The sequence below is a fragment of the Monopterus albus genome, unplaced genomic scaffold, assembly GCF_001952655.1.
Source record: "Monopterus albus unplaced genomic scaffold, M_albus_1.0 scaffold72.1, whole genome shotgun sequence".
Classification (NCBI taxonomy): domain Eukaryota; kingdom Metazoa; phylum Chordata; class Actinopteri; order Synbranchiformes; family Synbranchidae; genus Monopterus; species Monopterus albus.
The window spans coordinates 1705242-1729817 of record NW_018127952.1 but is presented as its reverse complement, the minus strand read 5'-3'; the positions used below and the strand labels follow the sequence as shown (position 1 = coordinate 1729817).

Here is a 24576-nt window from a genome sequence, read left to right as displayed (position 1 = left end):
ACAGACACTTAATGACAGCTGTTGAGACAACCATATGTTTGCTCCCGGACAATGCCGCTAGCAAGTGGAAGGACTGCCGCCAGCACCACCTGGTGCACGCACCTGCCCAGAAAATGACACATAAGGTTGAAACCACCTCTTCATCACGTCAGACAGAGAGAGTGTGGTGCTTTATGAATACAATGAAAACAATTACTACTGTTACCACTATTATTACTGTGTGCCATACAGTGGGTGCAGCATATTAAGTTTTTATATTATCAGGCTAAAAGAATCAATCCAGTAATCAGTTGCTCAACATAAAGGTAACTATTTAAATTTATGATTTTTTTTGTCAAGTACATTTATGAGAATATTATTTGACTTATGTGACGGTAAACTAAATATCCTTAGGTTTTAACCACTGGTTGATTAGACCTGGACATTTATAGGTGTTGCATTGTCTTCTGTGATGTTTTGATAGGCCTTTGTTCTGACATTTTATAGACCAAACATAATCAGCAATAAAAATAATTAGTTGCAACCCTGTTGTGCTGCAAGCTACTATTTCTTACCTTAAATAAATGTGCAACATTTCATTTTAAATGCTGATTTTGATTTCTTTTGTTTACCTGCCTGGATTGCGTTTGTCCAGATAGGTGCCTATTTTAGAATGACTCTGCTGTATGTAGAGTAATTTGCAGTGTTTTATTGGCATGTATAAAAGGAATATTTCCAACACATGGGAGACAGTGCTCATATTTATGAAGAATATTGTTTTGCTGCAGTATATTGTATGATTTTTAGACTGAACTGTCATTCTGTCACAATAAACAAGATCCTACTGTAGGTCGTACCACCAGCAGAAATCCAGTGGCAGTGATCAAACCACCTGACTGCCCCGGCACTGCAGGCAGAAAAACTCACCAGTGCCACACATTAGACCACAGGATATTTATAACATAGTCTAAGATTTATAGTTTTTGTATAGAAGAGATTAAATTACTTTGTAAAATCATATCACTGCAACAAGATTAGTTCAGTTCCTCCTGTTCTGTAATTCTGTAACACTGTAACCACAGCAGTGGTGAAGTTGATAGAGTACGGAGCAATCACAGTGTGGTCCATCTCATGTACTGGAGACACTGGTACCTGGCCAACACATCTGTGCACCACCAGGAGTACTTGCATTTGCTGCTGCCTCATAAAATGAGCCGCAGAAAGACAATGAGGCCTAATATGGATGTGTGTCATTTTCCTGTCAGTCATCCAGATGAATGCTAGCTGGTGTCAGACTGTTACAGTGACTGTTTTTATACATTCCTTTTCTTTCTGTGGTAGAGAGATAGCAGTCGAGGCATGTGCATCAAATTTAAGCTGGAAAGAGTTGGTTTTATTCAATTAATGTTCCACTGTAATTTCTGATTTCCTCATACCTCACAGAGACTTCCTGAACCCTGTGGGTCCCAACAGATAGGCCATGTTAAGACCTCAAAGTCATGGCAACATTTATAGAAAACCTATATATGTATAATGTAGTATTAATCTGCCACGTCATTATTTAACATTTAGCACTTCCTGTGAGAGTTTGGAATGCTTATCTTGCTTTGTTCCACTATCTCCTCCTTCTCTTATATTGACTGAATTGATGCCCCACGTCACCATTGTCGAGGTTTGGCAGACATTGCTTTTACCATGCATCCCTTGTCTTGCTAGTAAAACCTTCAGTATCATTGTGTCAGCTTGAAAATTTAACATTTTTCTCTGGGTGGACTTCCTCTTGCTACAATGAATATATTCAAAAATATATATTTATATATACTGTAGCTGTTATGTATGTTGCTGAGATTATTGCTAGAAATTGTGGCTCAGGTTTTGTGTCCTCAGTGCGTTATCAGACTTAGGTGTCAGTAGCAAGCAAACTTTGATCAATATGGATAAACACCAAGGTGATAACTTGATCAGCCATGCGTATTCATCAACAGAATTATTTTGAGCCCAAGTCTTACTGAAGCTGAAGCTGCTCTCCACCTTAAAAATAGTAAACAATTTATGATTCAAAGTGGGATCTGTTAAAAAAGCCTGATAATTCATCTGGAGTGAATCTTCAAGGATCAGTCTGGACGGTGCATATAAACACACATCCAGGATTTCACTCAGCCTTGACTCGATGCTCCTAAACAAATCTCGGAGGAAATGAAAAAGAGGTCAGTGGATTGAAGTGACATCAAACATGAATGACATCATGACCGACATTAGGAGGTTTCTGTCGTGTGTTATGATGAGTCAGTGCCCCTCTGTGGGCTCTGTGGGTTATTACATCAACAATAATGTGCCTCTGGGCTCCCTGTACAATAACCAGGTCTGTTTTGTTTTGTGCAGATTTATCGTGTTATCTCACTAATGTGATTAACTTTTATTATCTTAATTTAGTCTTCTGTGCTCACATTAATAAAACCTACAGTAAGAATGATTTTCTTTCCCCATTAGTCATGATCTGATTAGAAGAATAGAGGAACATGGATAATTACTTGCATCTATTAGCAAATATAATTTAATACATTTTTCTTAAAATGTTTTTGTTTGAAAAAAGTTTTCTTCTTTTCTGCTGTTGTTCTGTGTATTTTTTTGTTCTTTGTCACACATGTTACTTTACCATAAATTCAATAGTGTCTCATAAATATGGGCTGGAAACGGAATATAAAATAAACACAAAATGTGCATATGCATATTCTGTTATTAGTGGGAATAGAACTGAATGTTAGTTTATAGTCTTATTTATGGTGTAGCACTAGCACATAGTAGAATAGGATGTAATATATGCTGATATTTTCATTTCTTTCACCTACATGCTAGGAACCCCGAAGCAGAAAGCAAATACCAAAACAAATGTACCTCTTTCACTTCATTTTAGTCTGGTCGTCTGGACTCTCATTACCCAAAAGTATGTGGTCATCAAGGAAATGTATTGGATATCAAGTGGAATCCCTTCTTTGAAAACATCATAGCATCCTGCTCTGAGGACACCTCAGTAAGTGTTCATTCTGTTTTCATAATGTCTGTTTTTTTACTAAACATGTTGGCTCAGGATGATAGAGGGTAATGGTGTGATGACTTTAAAGGTGTGAAATTGTGGTTTTCTCAGATGCTGAGACACGGGTCATCAGTTCATTATGGCCAGGGGGTCACTGAGTGTTTGCACTGGACCACAGGCTTGTCATTGGATTTCGGCTGGCAGCTGCTCTAATCTTTGTTGTTGTCACGGGCCAGATATGAAATGCTTTTGAGTAAGACATAAACATGCTATCTGTTCAGTAACTGACTAGATAACAAGAACACCATCCAAGAACCTCCACCAAAATACAACTTTAGCTCACACAAGTGGAATGATTCAGAATCCGGATTGGCTCCAGATGAAATTTGGTCTAGTGATAAACACTGCCACCCTACATACATGTGTTAAATTTCAAATGATTTTGATAACTTTTGGCCAAGATATGAATTTTTTTAAATTTTGCCCCATGGTAAAGATGAGGGGCTTTTTTGTGACCTTGGTCTTTGACCTTTTTCACCCAAAATGTAATCATTTCTAGGCTTGGTCCTCACCTTTGTCTGTACCAAGCATGCTGATGATCCATCCAGCCATTTGTCCATAATCCTGCTAAATGACAAACAGAATCAAAAACATAACCTCCTTGGTGGAGATACCTAGTTAACTAGATAAACGATATTAGTTTGGATCTTAATCACTGTTACTCTTAATCTCACAGGTTCCCTATCTTATACTATGACCCCTTTGTCCTTTTCTTGCTGTACAATCATCTGTTACATTATTCTGCTGAGCACCATGAAGCCACGGTGTGCCACCGGCACTGTGTCCTATATAGTGCCTTCTCTTGTTGAAGGATAATCTTTTCTGATCCAACACAGAGCCTGTAGCCATAGCTGTAATCCACGCTAATCCTAATGTAATGGGTTGTAGCTGTGTCATACTGATTGTGGTGCAGAACTCACAGTAATGAGTTATGAAAATCATGCAGTGGCCCTAGTGAAATAATATAATTCACCTATTACCCTCTTCTAGAAAAAGGCTGATAGGGTTGGTTGTATTTGCATGTGCATGCTTTATGATGAAGCACTGTGTGTTCTGTATGTGTTCTACATGGCAGGTGCGAGTATGGGAGATCCCAGAGGGCGGTCTAAGGCGCAACATGACAGAGGCAGTGCTGGAGCTGTACGGTCACAGCAGACGGGTGGGTCTGATCGAGTGGCACCCCACCAGCAGTGGCATCCTCTTCAGTGCTGGTTATGACTATAAGGTATCACATCAGTAACACAACAAGCTTGAATCAGCACAGTATACACTGGCATCACCAGCAAAGGGACTTAACCCTGTAAAGCCCAACATATCAAAAAATAGCCAGAACATTCTAATTTTTTGGAACTTTATTAAACCTTTTAACAAAATCCAAAATAAAATTCATGATTCGAAATTCAAGATTCACGATTTTAATTTGCCATATATGCATAGACGGACAGTCCAGGCATATAGGAATAGAGGTGCCATATTATTTAGATTATTTTTATTTCTTTTGTATCACATTTGATACATGGGACATTTTTGGTGATTTTTTTTTTTTTTTTTTGCTCAGAAATCTCATGTATCAAATATGATACAAATGGTTTTTAAATTGTGTTAAATGTAGATTAAAAGAATGTTCCTTTTTAAATAAGCAAATACTGTTTGTTTTCAGTGTGTCTAATTGAGCCAATTTCAGGAGTTACTTTGTGTTGAAAATGTTTTTGTGGTTTGCTGTTGTGTAGGATAAATCCATTAGTTCAGTTATAGAAACAAATTTGTTAGGTGATAAAATATTATGTATATTATTGTAGAGAGGGAACATTTAGAACTCAGTACTACTGAGCACTGTTGCAACCATTAGACATTTTTTATTTCACTGAATATCAGCAGACATTGCTGTCTGATGTGTCAGTAGTTGCACAAAAAGACAAAGTTAAATTCCCTTCACAAGCTCACAAATAATAAAGCCACTGATTGAGGCACAGAACTATAGAGCAAACAGTCCTTCCTCACTGTGTCAGATCCTCATCTGGAACCTGGAGATTGGAGACCCGGTGAAAATGATCGACTGTCACGCTGACATCATCCTCAGCATGTCCTTCAACACCGACGGCAGCCTGCTGGCCACTAGCTGCAAAGACAAGAAGCTGCGTGTCATTGAGCCACGCTCTGGGAGAGTCCTTCAGGTAGGAGGAAGGGGGCTCATATTTTTATTGGCGTGTTTTTCAACTAGTTGGTACCCAGGGACGACCGTTCTGATTAAGAAGTAACCTGTGTGGGGTGGATACACCTGCTAGGCAATAGGCATTTTAATCCTGAAAGTCACCATGGCTTTTCTAATTTTTTTTTTTATATTTTCACGATTTTTATTATTCACAAACAATAAGTAATACATAGAAGTTTTAAAAAAATACTAAACAAAACCGATTCCTACAGTGAAATTACATTTTTGAAACAGTGACCACTTGCACTAACTTTGTGGACCACCAATGGGCCACAGACCACTGATTGAAACCCTCTGTCACAGCTTTATATTAAAAATATAATTTTTATTGAGTGATTGTTTCTCAGGAAATGATCAATCCTTTGGTTATATTTACATTATTGAATTTGAATAAGTGAAATACATTTCACTTAATCTGAACCTCTTATTTACCACAGCAATTTAAGAAGATGAAGTCCATATATTAGGATGCCTGATCATCATGTAATAATTTCTGATTAGACCCATGTGCTGATCCCCTGCTGCCCCAAGTGGAGGTGATCAAGACAAGGCAGCAGGATCAGGAAAGGAAAAAGAGGCAAATCATGAAAATGTACCTGAAATACAAATTAACATTCAAAGTTGCTAACAGAGAACAACAGTGGCGTGTTGTTTGCAACACATTTTTCATTTAACAAGTAAATGAGATGTTATTTTTATGCTTGTATGCAAACTAACTGTATAAAAGCTGTAAACAATACTACCTTAGTTCATACTGCTGATTTATGAGCGGCTCGCTGGTACAGACTATTATGCTTCTTATGCAGACTCTCATCTCTTTACTCTCAGCCTTCACAAGAATATGTAGAACAAATGCTGTTAACATATGAGAATTAGCTTTTTTAGTCACTGTATGTTCCACAAAAGCCTCACATTGTCTCTGTGCTGCTCCAGCAGCAAGCTAATTGTAAGAACCATCGTGTAAACCGAGTGGTGTTCCTGGGCAACATGAAGCGGCTGCTCACCACGGGGGTTTCTCGCTGGAACACCCGGCAGATTGCTCTCTGGGATCAGGTCAGACAACACCTCTGTATGGCTCGGGCTCATATTGGCCACTGAGTTGGCGGAGCAAGCATGTGTGTTTAGTTCCCTGTGTGTGTTGTTCTTCCCAGGAAGATTTATCCATGCCAATTGCGGAGGAGGACATAGATGGCCTCTCAGGACTCTTGTTTCCCTTCTATGATGCTGACACACACATGTTGTACCTGGCAGGCAAGGTCAGAACTGTCCCTCACTGTGTCACAGCAAAGACTTCATTGTTCATCACTGCAGTATTTATCTTAGTTATAGCTTGATTCACATTTTTACATGTTTTTACAATACTTTTAAGGCTGTAAAAGAGAAGTAGTCCATGAAATGAAGAAAAATGTGAAGAATATTTTTTACTGCACATATCATTAATAATAATAATCAGATCAACTAAATTTAACTGGTGTTAACTATATAAAATGGCAATTTTGCACACATGAAATATATAAAAGTAGAACATGTCTGATTAATAATTGAAGCAAGCACCTAACATGAAACAATAGGAGATAATGCTGAGTTGTCAAAGATGTTATCATGTATGTACTATAGAACATTCTGCATATAGCAGATATACTGTGTAGTATCTAGTATTTCTTATGTTACTATATTTTACAGAGCCATTTTCACTGGCCATATCATACTCTGTGACACATACCTGGCCAAGTGCAGGGAATTAAAATGTTTTATTGACAAAAATGTTCTCTGAGGGTGAAAACTGTTCGCAAGATGTCAAGAAGTGAGAGAAAAGGCTTTAGTTTGTCTTTTGAACTGTCTAGGTGATGTGGAGCTTTACATTGCCGTCTACAGTGCATTTTCTTAATAACTGTTAGTAAAAATTATGTAAAATTCGCGGTAAGCTATTAAAAGATGCTCAGTCTAAGAATGCACAGATTTGTTATGCAAGTCTGAGCATAAAAAGGCCACATAAAACAGGTATACTTTAAGCATTAAAAATTCAAATGTAATGAGAATCAATCTTCTAATTGGGTTGGAACATAATTGCCACATTCTGGTGCCTTGGCAGGGGGACGGCAACATCCGTTACTTTGAGATTACAACAGAGAAGCCGTACATCCAGTACCTGATGGAGTTCCGGTCCCCAGCCCCACAGAAAGGACTGGGTAAGTTGCTGGTCAGCAATATATGATCAGTCCCACTGAGAGCAGAAGGAGAGGTCCTAACTAATTAATTAGCTATTTATAATGATGGGAGGAGGGAATGAATCACTGTGAAAATGGGCCATCCTCAGTACTGCTCTAAAGTGGTGTGGTGGGGCCTAAAGGATAGAAATCATGAAAGGAATTGAAATATTGTCTTAACAAAGCTTCATGGGCTCCACTAACTTGTCCAATGCAGTTATATTATAGCAGATTGTTTTTCCCTTGCCGATATTACTCCAATTAGCTACTGTATGAATTCTGGGAGGGGCATTTATGTTGTCATTACATGCTTTTTTGTTGTTATCTGCAGGTGTGATGCCAAAACACGGACTGGACGTGTCAGCCTGCGAGGTGTACCGCTTCTACAAACTAGTCACCCTAAAGGGTTTGATTGAACCCGTTTCAATGATTGTGCCAAGGAGGGTGAGTGGGAATAAAGTACTGGAAAGAACTGATTACACTTGATAGAACTGATTATTGATCATTTCTGTAATATATTGCTTTTATTAAATACATAGATTTAAAGAGCCATTTGATTTTATTCAACCTCTCTTGGCAACACTTGTACATACAGTGTTCTGGCATTTAATAAGCAAATAATCCGAGCTACGAACAAACATGGACACAAGTAATTAGTCTGAATGCAAACTGTAATAATAAGGTGATAACTTTTCATTTACTGGTTTGACTTGAGACCAAATGTGTTGTTGGTTGTCATCAAAACAGCTAGAGGCCAGTAAGTTACAGTGATCGCTAAGGCACTGGTGTGGACAAAGAATCTTTTCATACCTATGCAGAGAGGTTATGTTTTATGATTTGAGACAGCAAAATGTTAAGAAACCACAATGACCATTTTCCCCCAGACCTTTAGATAATCGGCTCTGTCAAATCTGATCAATAAGACAAGAATGTATGGGCTGTTTCCTGTGTTTACAGTCAGACACATACCAGGAGGACATCTACCCCATGACGGCAGGAACAGAGCCCGCGCTGTCTGCCAGCGAATGGCTGAGCGGTATTGACAGAGGTAAACAACATTTTAGAAACACACTTTATTGGCTTATACTCCTTTGGTGGTTTTTAATGAAGCACAGTTTTGCCAAATGTACATAAAAGCTTAATGAAATACCAACATATTATTGTGGATTCGGTGATGTGTGAGCAAAAGTGATATGCTGGAAACCACTTCTTAGTAATAAAGCTGCCCACTCTTCACACACTGTCACTGAACATGTGGCTTGTCTTGTCACCAACTTGGGCTGTGATTTGCATTTTGTGGAGTCTTAAAATAACAGCATGAGCCACATGAACATTAAAAAGAGGTGAATGTTTTAGTTTTCATCACCTACATTCATCATGGTCGGTCTGCTCTCACCATCAGTGTATATCAAACAGTCTTTTTTAAAATGCAATTCAAACTTTCCAGTACATATCAAATGTAATACAACACAAGACAACATATTACACTGAAAGTTAGGTAACAAAACAAATCTGGGCACATATACTGTAGTTGCTAATCCAGTTCAATAAGGCAAAATTGGACAAAAAGTTTAAATAAAATACCACATAAATACAACTAAATACATTTTTTTAAACAAAAAATATAATAATGATGCTTTTAACAAAAATGGATACATCTCAATTTTTGAATATAAAGAATGTTTGCTTTATATGTATTTAATTGAAACTTCATAAAAACATCATAAAGCATGTAGCCTTACTGTGCTTTGTGTTGGTTTTTGCCCCTCTGTCCAAACAGACCCCATCTTGATGTCCATGAAGGATGGTTACCACCGGCCAAACCGGTTGGTGTTCAAGGCCCCAGTAAAGGAAAAGAAGGCTATGGTAGTGAATGGGATTGACCTGTTGGAGAACGTACCACCCAGGACAGAGAATGAGGTGTGAAGAGCTTAGGCTTAGAATGACACTGTTATTGCCAATCTTCTATTTTAAACACAGCAAGTACAACTAGTTTTAGAAAATAGAAGGGATTTTATGGAGTCCAAATATTACTACTAATGCAGTAAATAATGGCAAATGGCAAGCTGAATGATGAAGTTATGGTGCTGATAAGCTGTTATTTTGGTTTTTGTTTTTGCTGTACAGTTGTTTTCTTTAATGCAATGTTCTGGGAAGAAGTTGAGGTTGTGGTGATTGTCCTGCATATTCCATTGTGATGCCTGTATACAGTATGTCCTGTTTCCTGAACTGCTTTTAGCTATGGACCAAATTAAGAGGAGATACGGTTCTGGCAGCTAACGAGGATCCAACTTCATTAGATGAATAGATGTAGTCATTTGAATGCGGGCGAAGAATTTAATACATAATCAGACTGAGCATAAGCATCAAAGAACAAGTAGCTCAGGATAAGGCTAGTTACACATGTTGATTGAAGATTTTGTCAAACTAAATTTCAGAGGTCATTCTTGACTTTGAAAACAGGATTTGCAAAAGTCTTGCCTCAAGATCCATTTAATAGCTTTCAACCATATCATACATTTGCTGTTAAATATAACCATCACTGTAATCGGATGCTTTTATTTGTTTGATATGATCCAGAAAAGCTGATAAATGAGCCTTGAGGTGAGACTCCTAGACTAATATTTCAAAAAAATGCAGAAGTGGATCAGTCCAGTGTGTGCAGTCCTGTTGTGAAGTGATGTGTGAGTAATGTAAACCTGCCACAAAATGCAAATGTTTGTTCTTTACTTTACAAATTTCTTCTAGCATTTCATTTCTTAGCTTTTCTTTTAGCTTGCCACAGTTGTGTGAAAGTGTATTTGTCACATACATCATCACATTTGTCTTTCTTTTACCTAGCTCTTGCGAATGTTCTTCCGGCAACAGGATGAGCTGCGGCGGCTGAAGGAGGAGCTCACCACCAAGGATGTGCGAATACGCCAGCTGGAGCTAGAACTCAACAACCTGAAGAATGTTAGTCCCAACAATGTCTGACCTCTTAGCCTCCTGGACTGGCAAAACTGCTTCCTTTGCCCCTAATGTGGACCTCCAACAGGCTTCTGAGCCCCCCCACCCTGCTTTTTTTGATACCACATTATATAACTTCAGTCCTGCTGCCCTGCATAGTGCACTCAATAATGTGATGAGTGGTGGGTAATGTGTACCGGAATGTTGTAGTAATGATAAATATGATAAGTAATGAAGGCAAGGCAGTGTTCACTGGTCAATACCTGTACCTTAAGTTGTCGGTTTTTGTATTCTTTTTTTTTTAACAAATGAATATTCTTCATCTAGCACACACTCAACAGCTAGGATCAGTGCATCTTCAGCTAGACCACCTAGAAGTGTTTGTCTCACTATGCCAACCCTGTCCTCCATCACCATCCAATAAAGCCCCTAAACTCATCCTTCTATACCAACCAAATTCACACTTTGTTGTTGAGGCAAAACTGGGGGGTATAAAGTCTCTCACCGCCTCTTGTTCTTCTTCCCTAAGGCCTTAAAACCTGCTGCAGACCGTTTGCAGCAAGCATGCAGTTTCATCTCAAAATTGCTGAGGTGCAGTAGTTTTGTATCCGACAGACAGGAAGAGCTTTTGCAGTCATGGAGCATGTTTTTCACAGAGCTGCTTATCCTGTTACTTTGTTTCTCACCTACAAATGTTGGCTGTAAATTTACTTCACAGCACTGACACACAATGAGTCAAGGGCAGTCTTTTCCCAGGTAGTGGGTAGTTGACTGACTTCAGGTATCTTTATTGTTTATTTAAATACTGGGACAGCAGCAAAGGAGACATGGATCCAGGGGTGGAGGACTTGCATAACCATTAAAACCAAGTCTCAAGGGTTGGCTTTGGTTTTTAGGGCTAATTTTGCAGATGGGCAGTAATGTATATTTGCTTCTATTTATTTGATCATTTTAGCTGGTAACATTTTTGACATTAACATTTGTTAATCCCATTGTTTTCTTATGATGTGGCTGTGGCAAGTGATGATTGTGATGCTTGATAGATTCTACAGAATGTTTCCGGTTGAAATGGTGCAAGATTTGTGTGAACCTGTACCTTGAATGGTATTAGTTCGACTTCAACAATGTAACTCCAGATAAGGTATGAAAATATATTCCTGCCTATTCTAAATCACATAGAAGACTGTATTAATAACCATTCTTTTACATTTAAGCTAAATATATCACCATTACTGAGATGTGTTTACCTGTAGACGTGTAATTTTGCCCCAGAGACTTGGTCATCTGCCTGCCTTCTCCGTTTGTACTATCAACACATTTAGGCTAATTTGCAGTTTAAATGCTTCTCTTTTACCATCAAACTGTTTTTTTCCCCTACAGTCTGAAATCTAAGAAGTGGATACTGGATTAGGATTTGATTGGCTCTGTTATGCCAGCCAGGTTCAAGCTGTTACCTGTCTTAATACTGATTGCGCTCTTAGTGCACCAAGGATAAAGATGAATTTGCTGCATGGATAGCAAGAATGAAATCTGTACCCTAAGTGAAAAGAACGCATGTTAAGAACTGAAGGTCTTTCCTGAACACACCAAAGCAGGTACATTCAAGTTTTATAGCTTCAGGAAAAAAAAAAAAGCCATGGACCCTCTATTAACTAAACTTGAACCACTGACACACTGAAAAATACATTTCTTGCAGGAAAAATAAAAAAGCTACAGTGAAAGTAGACAGTGGGGAAATGTACTACAGTGAAAGACGGGTGATGCTGAACCCTGTGAAACTTCAGGGCCTTTCATGTAGGACTAAAATCAGCCAGTTCATTTTTGGGTTGTTAGGATGATGCGAGTTTCATGCTTTTAAAATGGCAAAACTCTGTACAATTGCTGAATGGCATTTTGGCTTTGACAAGTCTACAGTATTACATCTCAGTCTACTGAAACATGCATCCTAGATTGCTCATCAGTACCTGATGACCTAGAACTGAATTCTCAATACAAAGAACACAAAACCTCAAAACATGTATAAAAGGAATTTATTGAAGTGAATGGGGAAAAACAGAATTTGGCTGACGACAGTGGAGTGAAAATCAGAGGTAGGCCAATTTGACCATGGTGTGTACTAGTGAAAAAAAAAGTTTGAACTAGTTCCTGTTTTCAAGAGTTTACAATGAAACAAATTTTCAATGCATATAATGCGGGATTCTAACCTCCATTTTTAATCGAGCACTTCTCTACTCTACCACTACAAATTCAAACACCGCCGCCTGTGTCTCTCAGAAAAGAATGTGGGAAACGTAATGGATTCTAATGTTGAACATTTATCTTGATGGAAAGATTATGCATACAAAGTTATCTTCAAATTCAAAAAATTTCACACTGCGTATTTTAGATAAAGCAGCATACATATTTAATATCTTATTACAATTCATAGTTTCACCTCAGTTGTCTGTTTGTCTGCCATCATCAAAGAGAATACAAAAAAATAGATTTGGTCATTATTTACAAGAACACGTAATTTCCGAACTATCAAAGCTGAGGGTTTCAGGAGAAGGAGTAACTTTGACAAGGGCAGACATTTTTCTGCTATGATTTAAAAATATGCCCTGTGAGGGTCACATTGCATGTTCAGAAGTTTCACACCAGGACAGCAGAGAGTATTGGCCTACTGGTGACACTACAAATACATAACTTACATTAAAAATAAAGTACAATGCAAAAATAAGTTTAAGACAAGGAGAGGACAGCCATACATGAAATCCAGTAACTGACTTTAAAATGTATTAGACATGCTCTCTTTTTTTGTTTCATTTTTGTTTTTCCTTTGGGGGGAGGGGGCAGCTTAAAATACATGTCATCAGAAACTGGTCTTCCACAAACAGTGAGAAAAACATTTCTTAAAAATGTTTCTTTGCTGTTATTTATTATTACAAAAAAAAAAAAAAAAATTCAGTGTCCACAAAGCAGTTAAAAGTGGACTGTAAAGACTCGAACACGGGAGCATCAAAGATACATAAATTTAACTTGTTTGTCCAGAAAACCCCATCTACCTGACTGGCCAATAACAAAAACCACTCCTACTGCAATATGAAACTAGGGGAAAATACACAGGGTTGTTGGGAAGTGACTGGGAGATACAAGCTTAAAACAGTTTGCAACTTGGGTTCAGGAGAGGTCTCAATCGTCTTCATCCTCCTCCCCTTCTTCATCCAGTTCCCTTTTTCTCTTCTGACCTCGCCCTTCTTCTAGAGAGAGTCAAACATCAGAATCAAGTAAATAACGGTTTCCTGTCTTTCAGGTTTTTGCATCATGACAACAGCAATGGCTCAAACTCCTTAAGTTTAAAAGCGAGTATGTTTGTGATGGACAATAAAGATTGTCTGAATCTGCCACATACTGCAGCAGGTTGGGTACCCATCAAAAATTATGTGAAAAGGGTTTTAAAAAAAACAAAAGAAAAAGCCTATTAAATCACTGGTACAGGTAAATAATAAACTAAATGTGGGTGGGTAGCAACTGAAATAAATGTTGGTAGGATTTGAGGTGTTGTCATTGTTGAAAACTTCAGTGTTTTTTTTGTTCACACATTGCCCTGGCTGCTTGCCCCATCTTGTGTCAGTGATCGCCCTTTGAAATGCTGTTCTCCTGTTCAAGGTTCGGCTTCATGTGGCGCCCCCCTTAGGCACCGTGGTTAGGATAATGTTAAGGGAAAAACAGCCCTCCAGCCATAGTTTGTAGACTAAGAACATATAGAAAGTAAGTTTTATTTAAGCCAAATTGTGTGCTAAACTTCAGAAGCACCATCAGAACAATCCAGAGGCGATTAGATCAAATTAGATAGTTTTCTTTGAGACATCTCCAAAAAGCCACCTCCATCCAGCCAGCTCCCGAACAAAGCCAAGGAAGGTGAGAGAGATTCACCCCAACCGAGATGGCCAGCAAAGCTGCACTGACAGGCTTCTCTGAGTGTGCAGCCCAGAGCATCGGTCCACAATTCCCTGCTCAGACCCAGAAAGGGTCCCGACAAAGATCGTCGCTCCTCCCAGCAACGTGAAGTCTGAGCCCTGCTGTCGGCTAACATAAGTAGCCCACACGTGGTTGAGCTGATGTATCCCCTAAATTAAAGCCTGCAACTTACAAAAACATGCTCAAATCACATAACTTGGATCAAAAATCTGTTATTTTAGACAATTTCAACTCATTTTCCACCATTGCTAACTAAAAGCCTACTCAGTCATAAATCCATTGATCCTTTTGTTACACTGTACCATGTCATGCATTTTACATCCAGTTTCCCCTTGCCCTTCTTGTACATATGTAAATAGATTTAGATTAGAACTGGCTGTTTGTCATCTTCTGTCTCCTTTATTCTCAGTAATAAGTCACTGAACTGAGGATTCGTTGCTTTCAGATCGAGACTGGATTAATAATTTCATTGTTAGCGTGGCTCACTTCAACTGCCTGGTAAAATTTATCAAATTGTAGCCCAAATCTGCTACATTGACCATAATGACCATCGTTTTGTCAGGAGGAAAAAGCGGGAGGCTTGTGAGCAGAACACCATCCCAACCATGAAGCACAGGGGTGACAGCATGTTGTGGGGGTGCTTTGCTGCAGGAGGGACTAGGGCACTTCACAAAATAGATGGCCTCATGAGGAAAGAAAATTAGGTGGATATATTGAAGCAACATCTCAGGACATCAGCCAGGAAGTTAAAGCTTGGTCACAAATGGATCTTCCAAATGAACAATGAGCCCAAACAGACTTCCAAGTTGTGGCAAAATGGCTTAAGGACAACAACGCAAGGAGGCCTACAAACCTGACTCGGTCCCACCAGTTCTGTCTGGAGGAATGGACTAAAATTCCAGCAACTTATTGTGAGAAGCCTGTGGAAGGCGTCCCGAAACATTTGACCAAAGTTAAAAGAATTTAAAGGCAAAGCTACCAAATACTAACCCAGTATATGTGAACTTCTGACCCACTGGGAATGTGATGAGAAAAATATAAGCTGAAATAAATCTGTTTCTCTTCTAGTGTTCTGACATTTCACATTCCTAAAATAAAGTAGTGATCCTAACTGACCTAAGACAAGGAATGTTGACAGGATTAAATGTCAGGAGCTGTGGAAAAACCACGTTTAATTGTATTTGGCTAAGGTGTATGTAAACAGTAATATCGTATTACTGCCCAACCCTACCTTTAAGTATGTTGTACTAATTGCTAAAAACCAGTATACCATATAGTATGGAACTGGGAGATGGCTTCCAAGTTAAAGTCAACCCCTATTTTACTCACCCTCATCCTCCTCATCCTCACCCTCTTTGTCATTCACATCCTCCTCCTCTTCTTCCTTTTTTAAAAAGACGAGGCACAGTCAGTGTGGTTATTTGACGACTATAATTTAACAATTGCAAAGTTTTATTTCATCGTCTGAATCAAACCTCTCCACTAAGGTCGTCCTCCTCTTCTTCGTTCTCTTCTTCATCCTCTTCTCCCTCCTCCTCCTCCTCATCTCCTGGTGCTGTATCTTCATCATACTCTTCCTCATCTACATCTGTGTGAAATCAGTGGTTAATTGGTTAAATGCTCCAAATGCCAACATTATATGAAGGACTTAAGTTGTATCTTCTAGCATACCGTCCTCCTCTTCATCGTCATCATCCAAGCCCTCTGCGTAAGCCTCAGTGTCAGAATCTGGTGCCTCTTTGTCATCTTTGTCATACCCATCCAGGTATGTGAGCTGGGGTAGTAGCTTGAATACGTTGTCTCTGTATTCGTTCAGGTTTGTCACTTCACAGTTAAACAGATCTAGGCTTTTCAGAGTCCCCAATTCTTTCTGTCAAAAGAAAATTATTTTCATAAAGAACACAGCCAGCTGCTTTGTATATTGTGCTATTTTCCCTTCAAAGTATTTGGGGGCCCCACTTACCAATGGTTCTATTGTGCTGAGGTCTTTAATCTTGTTGCCACTGAGGTTGAGATGTGTGAGGCTGGGGCACTTCTCTGCCAGAACTTCCAACCCTCCTGAGATCCTGTTGTCACTGAGTTCAAGCTGTTGATAAATTAAACAATGAAAATATGCACAACCTAAACCTAAAGACGTGTTCTGCGCATTAAAACACCCACCTTTTTGAGTTTCTTTAGCTTCGGCAAGTGGGCAACTGTCGTCAGTCCAACATTGATTGTGCTTAGAAATTCCAGCTCCTCAAATTCGTCTGTTAGACCCTCGATCTTTCCTTCATTTGAGCGACAGTTGTCTAACACAAGTTCTTTGACCTGTAGAATACACAAACAAAACCAAATCTGGTCAGCATGTGTCAATTTTGAGAATTCAGCTGAAAGATATATTCACATCAAATAAGTACAAGGTATGTGTATCCATTTTCTGCCTGGATGAATGTCACTTTCAGCTTTTTCCCTAATGGGAAAACAGCAGTTGATATTTGGCACGTGTTTTACACCAGATGCCCTTCCTGACGCAACCCTGACTCGAACCCGTGGCACTGATATTGGTTTCAATTTTTAGCACACTATTGCTCCACTCAAATTCACATTATGGTACATGCGCAGTCCAGGATTTTTGTTGTGCAGACGCACTTCTTTGGCCTGGTGTCACACAGATGTCCGCACAGTCTCTACAGACCTGGAAAGATGATGGATATTTACATCAATGAACCACAGATGCAAAAAACATGAACAGCCCTTTATAGCCTTTGTTGTTGATTTAATACATGTCATCCATTTTCTTGCAGATCACTTCACATTTTTAGGCTGTCTTTCAGACACAGCACATTTACGGTTGACTTTCAGATTTTCAATAATAGTCAGGGACTGAGGGTCATTCAAAATTTTCAGTTTGTGTTTCTTGAAAATGTTAGTGGTTAATTTTTGAGGTCTATTTTAGATAATTGTCTTCTTGCGGTAGCCAGACTCCTCAGTTTCACTTTAATGACTTGACAGCATAACACATGCATCCAGAATTTGCTGATATTTAGTGGAATCATGGCTGGATTAACTTACTCATTAACATAGAATTTAAGTATTTCCTTGGACACCTGAAAACCAACCAGTATCCTGCAGTTGAAACAATTCATTAGTCAGTCATCTAAGAGGACATTAATTGCCAACTGGTGCATGTTTCTGACAAAAGTGTTATTAATCAAATTATGAAAGGCCAAGTGATATGGAGTAAACCTGGGATTCTGGGGTCCCAGGGCAGCTGCTTGCTTATTCTGTTTGGTTCCTCCTCTACATACAAGGTTTGTTGTGCCACACAACTCCAAAGAATATTTCAACCACCATACTCAACTGCTGGAACAGTGGGAATTATTAAGTACAGACACCGCTATTACCTTGTCCAATCGTTTGCACCTGCTATGTTTGTTTTTTTTAAGTTTGTGAAAAATTTACAGTGCGTGAATATTTGAATAAGGTCTGTTTGGTGCTGGGCGTATTTACTGCTTTTTACTAGATTTTTTTAAGCAATTTGTCTAGGGGTGCCTAGACTTTAGCATTCAACTGTATATACTCAATGTACACGGCATATGAGCCTTTTGGTTCGGCACTGATATTTAAATAGCCTGACGTGTGGCCACAGGTGTGCTGTTATCGGATATTATACCGCGGCCATAACGTGACTCAGCCAATCAGCAACGAGGAGCGGGACTGTAAAAACACTGCAAATCAATATCCCGTAGACAACACACATTTCAACGCTCTAGGTATCGCGATGCACCGGCTCTCCTTCCGTTACGTAAATATCACATTTAGCTACTTTATCAGTAGAAACAGACAGCACGGCGGTTTGTAGGCCTGCTTGTTCATTTTTACTGGCTACCGGGTTCAAGTGTAGGGTAAAATGAGACGTGCGTGCGTGGTTATGAGCGGCGCAGATACACACTAGTCCAAACAAGTCGGAGCAAAACAGACCTACGAGTCGTACACAGGGTCATTTGTGAGTAGGAGGGGCAGCTAAAGCCGATTAGATAGCTGCCAGGCAAACGTTTCATTGTTGCTTGTGCTAAACAGTTGCCGATTGGATTGGTGGCGTGTATAGCCGTCATTTATTAAGAAGGTATGATGAATCGTTGATAGTTCGTGTCGAATGAACGGGATAGTCCGTGGATTTCAGTTTGCCTTTGTTTCTCAGTAAAATGGCGGCTTGTCCTAGTTCTGGAAAACTAGAGCAGCACCGCGACTCGACTGTGTCTTTTCATTACGGCTGGGTCTCTCGAATCGCAAACAACAGTTTAATGGAAAGACTGAATGAACACCCGACGGTCAATAAGGACGCGGGTGTGTTTGTGCTTCTTCTCTCCGTGTTTTCGCCCGGAAACGGTCTGTGCTAACGCTAATGCTTTCTTTCGGCCATCTGTGCGCACCGTGACTCCGGCTGGAGGCTGTACGAGCTCCAGGCTCACCAGTGTGGTGTTTGAATGCACGTCCCGCAGAAAAAAAACGAGCTCAACTGGACAGTTTGAGTAACTGTTGATCAAAGATGCAGTTGTGAGGCGATACTTCGAGGATATGATCTTTATGCATCATTGATAATTTCATGACTTGAGTCTCCGCATCCTTAAGGCGCCAAGTGCATGGAATAAAATGTTTCAGTAAAAGCGTTTCACCAGCCAAAGCGTGCAGACGGTACACCAACAACGAGCACATAACGATAAGACTGGTTTTAAAGGAAAGGGGGGCGCGTTCTTAGATCAAAAGTTACAAATATGGCTTCTCATAGTGCTTGCCTTGTTTATACCGCTGGCATAAAAAAGCTGTGCTGCATTCCCAAACTGCACACCAAAAACGTGAACCCAGAGCCGCACAAAAGTTCAAGCAGCCTACCTGCAGCGCCTGCCGACGGTAAACACGATCGCAAAGCAACATTGTGACCCCTCGTCTCCATCATCTTTTAACTTGTAAGAAACTTTGTACCCCCACGCCAAGACATCACACGAAATTCTCCATTAGCGGAGTGTGAAACATTAGCAGCGACATGTGAGGCCGACTTACATCTGACGGAGTGCGATTCCGCAACTCTAGATGAATTCTTTTCTTCATGTCCATCCTTGATCTGCGTACCTGTGATATGATACACACTTTTAACAATTACGGCAAATGCAACTACCACCTCCAGAATAGACTGCTGTTGTTCATTCAAACTTGATCCGCTCGGTAGGCGGGAGCACGGAGCAGGATTGTCGTCACCGCCGACCAATGGCAGCGGCCAGACGAAGAGGGAACGGATTTACAGAAACACGAGCCAATAAAGCCGCCCTTATTAAAACTGGGTGGGGTTGGTTGACATGTCCAAGTTTGGTTGTTTGTCAACCTAAGTTTACATGGATAATGTAATAGGCTATATACTTCAGTGCTTTACACTGAATACATGCCATGGGAGAGGGGGTGTCTGTGCGCAGTTGTCACTATTAAACTTCCACTTTACTTGAAATCTACTTTGAACCTGGTATTTAGAGATCATAGATTTAATTTGATGATATTGTCATAAAACAGCATGTACATACTGTAATAGCTTACATTTGTCTGACTCCTTACAAAACAAGAACATCAAGGGGAAAAAATCTGGCTCATTCTCACAAGGGACAATGGAAAGAAAATTAAATTAAAGGACACCCAACAATTAACTGAATGTAACACGCACAAAGCTTTATGCTTAAAACTGAAGCACACAGTTATTTCTTGAGTAAGGCTACTAACTGTTGTAGCATTTACTAACACTATAGAGTTAAACCAAAATTATTTATAGTTGCAGATAGTATAAAAGGGGTTTGCATATTTAATTCACTATCTCAGAAACATTGATTAAGCACTGACTTGCCCTTTAAAGACAATATAACTACACAGTCAGCCTTCTGGTTTGCCTAAAATCTTTAGCAAAACTTCTTTAAGCCTACTTCTGCTTTAGTTCAGACTTTTTTAAAGCCACACACACACACACACACACACACACACACACACAAACACACAAATTACTATCTTGAAATGAAAATGAGTTTGACTATGCCTTTGTACAATGTAGCACTGAGACAATAGAAGATTATAAAAAACATTTGCCATATTACACAAATGGTTTTGTCATCTACACCACTCCAAAGGTATTCCTCTCGGTAGATAAGAGAGCTCATTCTGGAGCTACAAGGAGCTTATCCACACGGGGGAAGCAAAGCCACTAGTCTGGACCATGTGTAGGCTGTTTAAGGTGACATTTTCATTTGAGCTAGTGTAACAAATAAATAAATATATATTTATATTTATTTACTATATATATGTAGATGTTGAAAGGGTTCTAATTGTATTCCAGCTGCAACAACAGTAATTGGTTTAATGAAGCCAAAAGTGTCATTTAAGTAAATGAATAAAACAATGTGAAAAGAAAATGATGATCTTTAGTAGCCTAAATGGAGCATTTGTCTGATTGTCCCTCTCTGGCATCATTGTCTCGCTCCTTGCATATATACCCTTATTAGTGTGATAAAATATGGCATGTTTGTGATAATGACACATGATGGCATTATAGCTCATTTTCACCAGCCTCTGAGGGAATCTGCTTTTCTCCTCAGTTCATACAACAGCCTCTAGTAGCTGCTCATTAGTGTTGCACGTGGCAGCCTACCAATTCTTTTCTCGATTAAACATTTAGTCTAATAAAATGTCAATTAAAATGTGAAAAATCACTCCTCACCATTTCCCAGAAACCAAGTTAACATCTTCAAAATCTAAAACCTCAAAATAATGTGTTTGCTATCAAGACAAAGGAGAGCAGTGAATCAGTCCACTGGAGAAGCTGGACCTAACAAATGTATCAACTCCCTGCTTTACTTCATTAGCCTCAAACAAACTGCATTAAAAAAGCAGCACACATGCATCATGGTTAATGAGGCTAATCTTAACTAAGCCATTTAAGTATAAATAGCTGATAAATAATGAATGCAAAACAAATAGCTATAAATTATGGGTTTGTCTGTTTAACCATCATAATCAAAATCTAATAAGACCAACTGCGATTTGATCTAATGTTTTAATACTAAATGCAAACTAAGATCCTGAAATTAAGCCATTACTTTTTAACCATATTAAATACAGTTTTTCCCTAAATAGCTATAACATTGTCGTTTTCTGACAAAATCAGTTGTGTATCATTTTGATCCAGCTCTTCCTTAAAGCTGTCTAATATGCATCAACCCATTATGGGGATGTTCAAGATATTCCATAAACATTTCCACAGCCTGACATATTTAGTATCTTTGAGAGTGTTTACACAGGAAATGTTACTACAGTTTGGCAGCACAGCACAGCTTTGTACTGACTAACCCATCAATATAATAAAGTAGAAATGCTGCCACAAGAGGGAGACTCAGTCCCTTTTCATCACCAGATGTCATGCACTCATGGAGCTTCACTGGGGGGTGGGGGGGTGGGTGGGGGATTGGTACAGCCAATAACAATCTATATTAAAGGCAAAGTTCATTTGACTAGCTCAACACTCATCTAGCGGACCATTTCAGGTTTAATGCACCTCATTGGCTTCGTGTGAAGTCCACTGAGTTTGACTTTTTATTCAAATTCAACATGACTAGTTTCCAAAAAGAGAGCAAAGTTTTCATCATTGCAGAAGGTAATGTAATTTGATGTAATTTGTTAATGTAAAAATATGTCAAGTGAACATTTAACATGTTTCTCTATGACCTGTATAAACTATCAGTAAATGGTGAATTTACTGCTCCCTATCAAATAGTAGTACCAATAATTCTGTAACAGCTGTGAACTTGTTAGTTCATATAATGATATAAAGTTTGTGTATGGAGAGAGAAATGACAAATGAGGTGGTGTGTTCAAACAGTGGTTCTACCATGTTGGTGTTGTTTTTCACTTGGCAGATACAGTAGCTGTGGAGTTTCCTGGCTGGAGTTTGTACAGTTCCCTTGATGACAAGTACATAACTGTTTGTAGAAGTCTATCCAGAAAGACAAAGATATTATGAGATACATTTTTTGTCTCACCACTACCACTAGTGTCTGATCGTGTTAAAAATTACATTTGTCAGATTTTTTACGGTTGCATAGACCTGAGGCACAGGAGACCAATTTACTTGTTAGTGAAATGTGGCTCATCCAAATGCAAATAACTCTAAGTATGTTTAATTCACAAGCTGTTGCTGGTAAAGAACACAGAGACAAAAAGATGTGCCTGCACACACAGTATGCATATTCATCAGTCCATGCATCCATGGGGTCGGGGGCTAGAGTTGCAGCTGACACTGGGTGAGAGGCGGGGGTGCACCATGAAAAGGTTGCCAGGCTATCACAGGGCTGACGCATAGAGACAGAAACCATTCACACCTACTGGCACCTCAGACTTGTGATGCCTGTCCAGTAGAACAACATGAGTCATTATACTGGGAATGTATAAGTGATTTATATGAATAATAGACATTGCATTTAAGCTGCAAACTTCCATGTTTTGATATTTATACATTGGTATTTAGATCTTGCATCATCTGTCTCGAGGGTACAAGTAATATTCTTTTTCATTTCTTAGGATTTTACTCGAATTGTTTTACTTATATTTTGAAAATTTTAAAATGTCATTGTTTCGGGTGACAAGGAATTACATGACTGTTAGCTTTTTATTGAAAAAGGAGATGGGCCACAAGTTGTTTTGCACCATGGTCAAACAAACAAAACAAAACAACCCTGAAAACGTGTGCATAGACCACAGCACCATTTTAATGTATAGCTACAGTTAGTGTCTTTACCCCAAAACCATTTATGCTCAGATTTCACTGCGCTCAGGAAGAATTTTTGCATTATCCTGATTATATTATCCAATAACTGTAAATTAGGATTGCATTCAATAGAAAGAATTCACTTTATTCTGCAAGAAGACAAAACACTTAAGTCGTTTTACCCCAAAACCACAAATACACACAGAGTATGACACCCTGCAGTCATTCTAGTGTAAAACTGCTATTCCTAAAATGAATATGGGTGCGTGCACCTTTTATTTAATTAGACCTCTTTGCAGGACTGTGTGGCATGTACAGTCTGAGTTTATTGATTTCATGCACCATAGCTTTGTCTTTTAGCCCCTTTAGATTCAAAGTTTTCTTTAACTTACTCATCAACTTCAAAACCCACTGCAGAGTTTACAAAATACATGCGTAGCAAATCATTCAGTTTCTGAAAATCTGCTAAGGTTGTATATTCTGACAAGACACATTATTCTCAACAATGTGGTTGGCTTTGTTACATAAAAAAACAATAAAGGTAACAAGTGTAAATGTTTTGAGCATAAGGATGATCTAAAGAAAACATTCATTCAATTTAGATGTTCTGAACTGTTCCACAAGTGTAGTTGAAAATAGACTTGTGAAACAGAACATGTACCACAAGAGGGTGGTATCTGTTAGAAAGTGAACGCATTCACAGGCTATGTTGGGCAGAGAGTTAACATCTTAATATGTTTAATATTATAGAAAGAGCAAAAATAATAGAAACTGCATTTCAAAAACTAAAGCCTGTGTGTAAAGGTAACATGTTAATATTTTTAATACATTTCTACTTATTTTTAACTATTATATTATCTTTGCATGACCATAAAATCATTTTTAACCACAACTAAAGGTAAATAAAAAGTGAACACACTGTTGTTTTCAGAGGTGACAGGGTGGAACAGTTGCTGCAGAATGAATCGATCTCTGCCACGTTACTTTTCTCCACGTGGCAGCACTTTATGAATGTGGTTACCCCCAGCTGAAGCGTTCATACACAGCAGATTTTGCATTAAATCCCTCTCTTAATGTTACTTCATTCTCAGTTCTAATTAACTCCTCTCCCACCACCAGCTACCAGCCAATTTAAAAGAAAACCTGAGCTCACTGGATCAGAGTGAAGATTTTACTTTGTTGGAGTTTTGAATGATTTGACAGCTTTCCTGGGCAGCAACCATGTTTTTCAATGCGGCCTTCAGGCAGGTGTGTTCACTGTGTAAAGTCAAAACAGCAGCTGTACTGACTGGACTTCACTTCATAGACTTGGACAATATTGCTGTAAGCATAAATCTTTCTAGAGTCAAACCATTAAGGCACCAGGACAGGCTGCAGAAAATAATTAACTGACTTTATA

General features: G+C 38.9%; 2 protein-coding genes across 6 annotated transcripts in view; one reads left to right on the top strand and one right to left on the bottom strand.

Moving 5' to 3' along the window:
- Positions 1–13383, top strand: part of coro2ba (coronin, actin binding protein, 2Ba) — a 40773-nt gene extending 27390 nt beyond the window's left edge. For 3 of the 4 annotated variants that reach the window (XM_020605706.1, XM_020605705.1, XM_020605708.1), the window contains 10 exons: positions 2894–3010; positions 4149–4298; positions 5083–5247; positions 6219–6338; positions 6437–6541; positions 7378–7474; positions 7824–7936; positions 8450–8540; positions 9273–9412; positions 10334–13383. In XM_020605706.1, coding sequence (XP_020461362.1) covers positions 2894–3010; positions 4149–4298; positions 5083–5247; positions 6219–6338; positions 6437–6541; positions 7378–7474; positions 7824–7936; positions 8450–8540; positions 9273–9412; positions 10334–10468 — 1233 coding nt within the window. In that variant the 3' untranslated portion in view covers positions 10469–13383. The remainder of the gene's footprint in view (positions 1–2893; positions 3011–4148; positions 4299–5082; positions 5248–6218; positions 6339–6436; positions 6542–7377; positions 7475–7823; positions 7937–8449; positions 8541–9272; positions 9413–10333) is intronic. The other variant, XM_020605707.1, reaches the window with a different exon arrangement.
- anp32a (acidic (leucine-rich) nuclear phosphoprotein 32 family, member A) lies at positions 13353–19656 on the bottom strand. Of its 2 annotated transcripts, none has more exons than XM_020605710.1 (7): positions 19445–19656; positions 16562–16711; positions 16365–16487; positions 16073–16271; positions 15877–15989; positions 15731–15785; positions 13353–13680 (listed from the first exon to the last, which is right to left on the bottom strand). In XM_020605710.1, exons 1-7 carry the CDS (start codon positions 19496–19498, stop codon positions 13613–13615), a joined length of 762 nt encoding a protein of 253 aa, XP_020461366.1. In that variant the 5' UTR covers positions 19499–19656; the 3' UTR covers positions 13353–13612. The 2 variants fall into 2 exon arrangements, with proteins under 2 accessions (XP_020461366.1, XP_020461367.1); XM_020605711.1 differs by lacking the exon at positions 19445–19656 and adding an exon at positions 19277–19360.
- Positions 19657–24576: the final 4920 nt, after the last annotated feature.

Excerpts from the sequence above, each read along its gene's own strand:
- anp32a (XM_020605710.1), bottom strand. The coding sequence starts at position 19,498 with ATGGACATGAAGAAAAGAATTCATCTAGAGTTGCGGAATCGCACTCCG. Across the intron at positions 16,712-19,444 it reads GGAATCGCACTCCGTCAGAT|GTCAAAGAACTTGTGTTAGA; the intron begins GTAAGTCGGCCT and ends TGTATTCTACAG. Across the intron at positions 15,786-15,876 it reads AGGACGACCTTAGTGGAGAG|GAAGAAGAGGAGGAGGATGT; the intron begins GTTTGATTCAGA and ends TTTTTAAAAAAG.